General features: G+C 54.5%; 1 protein-coding gene across 1 annotated transcript in view; it reads right to left on the bottom strand.

The window, feature by feature from the left end:
• The window catches only part of ANKRD11 (ankyrin repeat domain 11), a 12,398-nt gene that overhangs the window by 9,449 nt on the left and 635 nt on the right, over positions 1 to 2,314 (bottom strand). Inside the window, 2 exon segments of the mRNA XM_010287761.1 lie at positions 880 to 1,083; positions 2,267 to 2,306. Coding sequence (XP_010286063.1) covers positions 880 to 1,083; positions 2,267 to 2,306 — 244 coding nt within the window.

The raw sequence follows: 2,314 nt of genomic DNA, 5'->3' as shown, positions 1-2,314 counted from the left end.
CCCCCCGCCGGGCCCCCAGCCGTTCCCGTCCCAGGCTCGGCTGCGGCCGCAGCCCCACTCCCAGGCTCCCTTCCCCATTCCCACCACGAGAAGCAGGAGCTTGGCAGCACTGCTGAGGAGGAGGAGGAGGAGATGCTACGCCTGCGCTGAGCCTCAGGACGGTCAATGTCTCCTCTAACTCCAACGCCTGGCTGGTGCAGCTGGGCGCCTGACCTTGCCCTTCACGTTCGCACTGTTCCCCGTCAGCGGCACCCCCACGTTCGGTACTTAAAAACAAACCCCAGAAAGCTGTAGGCATCAGCCATTCAACTCTGGAGCGATGACTTTACAAATCCACTCTTTTCAGTATTTTTGTGCACATCATTTCTCATATTTTAAGTGAAAAAAGAGCTAAAAGAGCCCACCTCCCTGCAAATCCCCCTCCAGACTTCCAAGACGGCACCCGTGTGGAAGGACACAAGAAAATGGAGCAGAGGGTCCCGGTGACACTTTCAGAGCGTGGAGCCATGGCAGCCCCAGGGATCTCTACGGATCAAACCCAGCCCAGCACCACCGCCCCGAGCGGGAGCATGTTCAGGGCAGACAGGACAGCCTGGGAATTTAGCTCCCAAACTCCAACTGATGCTTTTCAGGGATTTTTTATTTTGACAAATCCATAGTAGGTTGGTTTTTTTTTTTTTAAGGACACCAAGAATTTTCCTTCCCCAAAAGGGAAAAATCATTACTTTTGATTAAACCCCTCTTTACACATAGCAAACCCATGTTACGAAGAAATCACTTTCTCTGGTGGGAGCCATTCTTGGAGGTGGAACGTGCAACCGGGCGGGAAAATGTTCGGATCGTGGGCTGCCCCACCAGTACCGCCAGCGGGTCGGTTACCTGCAAAGTCTTTCACATTGACATCTGCACCCTCGATAATGAGCTCCTTGATGCGCCGGGCATCTCCTCGGATGGCAGCTCGATGCAGCCGAGTCTCTCCTCGCTCATTTCTCTTATTTACTTTATCTTTGGTTTTGGAGGCAGAGTTAGGAGTTCCCTTCTGACAAACTGTAGACTGAGAGGGATGCTTTGGTGTTGTGTCAACTGCGTGGAGGAGAGAAACAAGAGTCAAGGACCGCAATTCCAAGGAAGCCCTGAACCCTTAGAGGGAGCTCTTGCAACACGTTTCATCTCGCCTCTCCCCGAAACGCTCACTGCAAGGAACCTCTGAAGTCGATGCGAAGACAGGAAAGCTTGTGTGTGTATAATGCAGATATTAATGGCAGGCTGCCGAAGCCCACCGGAGGGAACTGCAGTCCTTGCAAAGACTGTAGGCAATCCCATGATTTAGCAGCAGACAATGCAGTTCCTTACCCTAAAACCTCATTTCCTAAGGGACGTGCCCTTTTACCGAGTACATGTGAGGTCTGACAGCCTGGGGAGGAGACTGCGCGTTTCCTGGGAGAACGTGTGGATCCTCTGAAGACTACACAGCTTTTTGCCTTTTTTCCCTCCCAAGTAACAGCAACATAAGCAGCTAGATTGGTGTTAAGAACAACAAAATACGTGGCTAAAAGCTGCGACGTTTGTGTGTAGGATGCAGATGTGCGCACATGGATAGCACAGTGCCTCTAAGAGCCCTGGGGGGGGTCATGTATGCAACAGATAAAAATTACTAAAATACAAAATCTGTGGTAAACACATTCCAGCTGCTCCGCATCTCAAGTTACAGTTGCAGTGGTTACACGTCTTACCCGTCTCCACAAGAAGAAACATTAAAAAACCCACAGAGGATGACATTTTAACTTTATTCACAATGCTCCTTTACTGAGTTAGCCTGGGACGCCAGTGGAAAACGCGAAGCTCTGACGTGGAGGAGGCTCCCGTGGAACCGAAGACTGTAGTTAAGCAGCCAGGGCAGGCTCAGTGGTGGCCTGGATTCAGCCCGAGGACATCTCCTGCTGCTGCCTTGTACTGGAAGAAGGAAGGGCAGCCGCAGCCGCGCGCGAACCCCGGCGGCAACCCGGGCCCGGAGTCACCTGCCGAGCCCCAGGGCCAGCCGCAGCCGCGCGCGAACCCCGGCGGCAGCCCGTGCCTGGAGTCACCTGCAGAGCCCCGTGGGAGCGGGTGTCCGCTGCCCCCCACTCCAGCATCCTACCTACAGGGCGGAGAGCGGGGAGACCCGGCGAGGAGCTACCCAAACCGGGCCGGGCACCGAGAAGCCTCCTGCTGCACGCTCACGCCCGTCCGCCCTCGCCTCTGAGCAAAACCACCCTCCGGATCTCACCTGGGCTGTTCGCAGACTCTTCTGCTGTCATCTGCATAAGGAGAGCGA

The sequence above is a fragment of the Phaethon lepturus genome, unplaced genomic scaffold (genome assembly GCF_000687285.1).
Source record: "Phaethon lepturus isolate BGI_N335 unplaced genomic scaffold, ASM68728v1 scaffold23305, whole genome shotgun sequence".
In the NCBI taxonomy this organism is placed as follows: Eukaryota; Metazoa; Chordata; class Aves; order Phaethontiformes; family Phaethontidae; genus Phaethon; species Phaethon lepturus.
The sequence above is the reverse complement of the archived record's forward strand: the minus strand, read 5'-3'. Positions and strand labels throughout refer to the sequence as shown.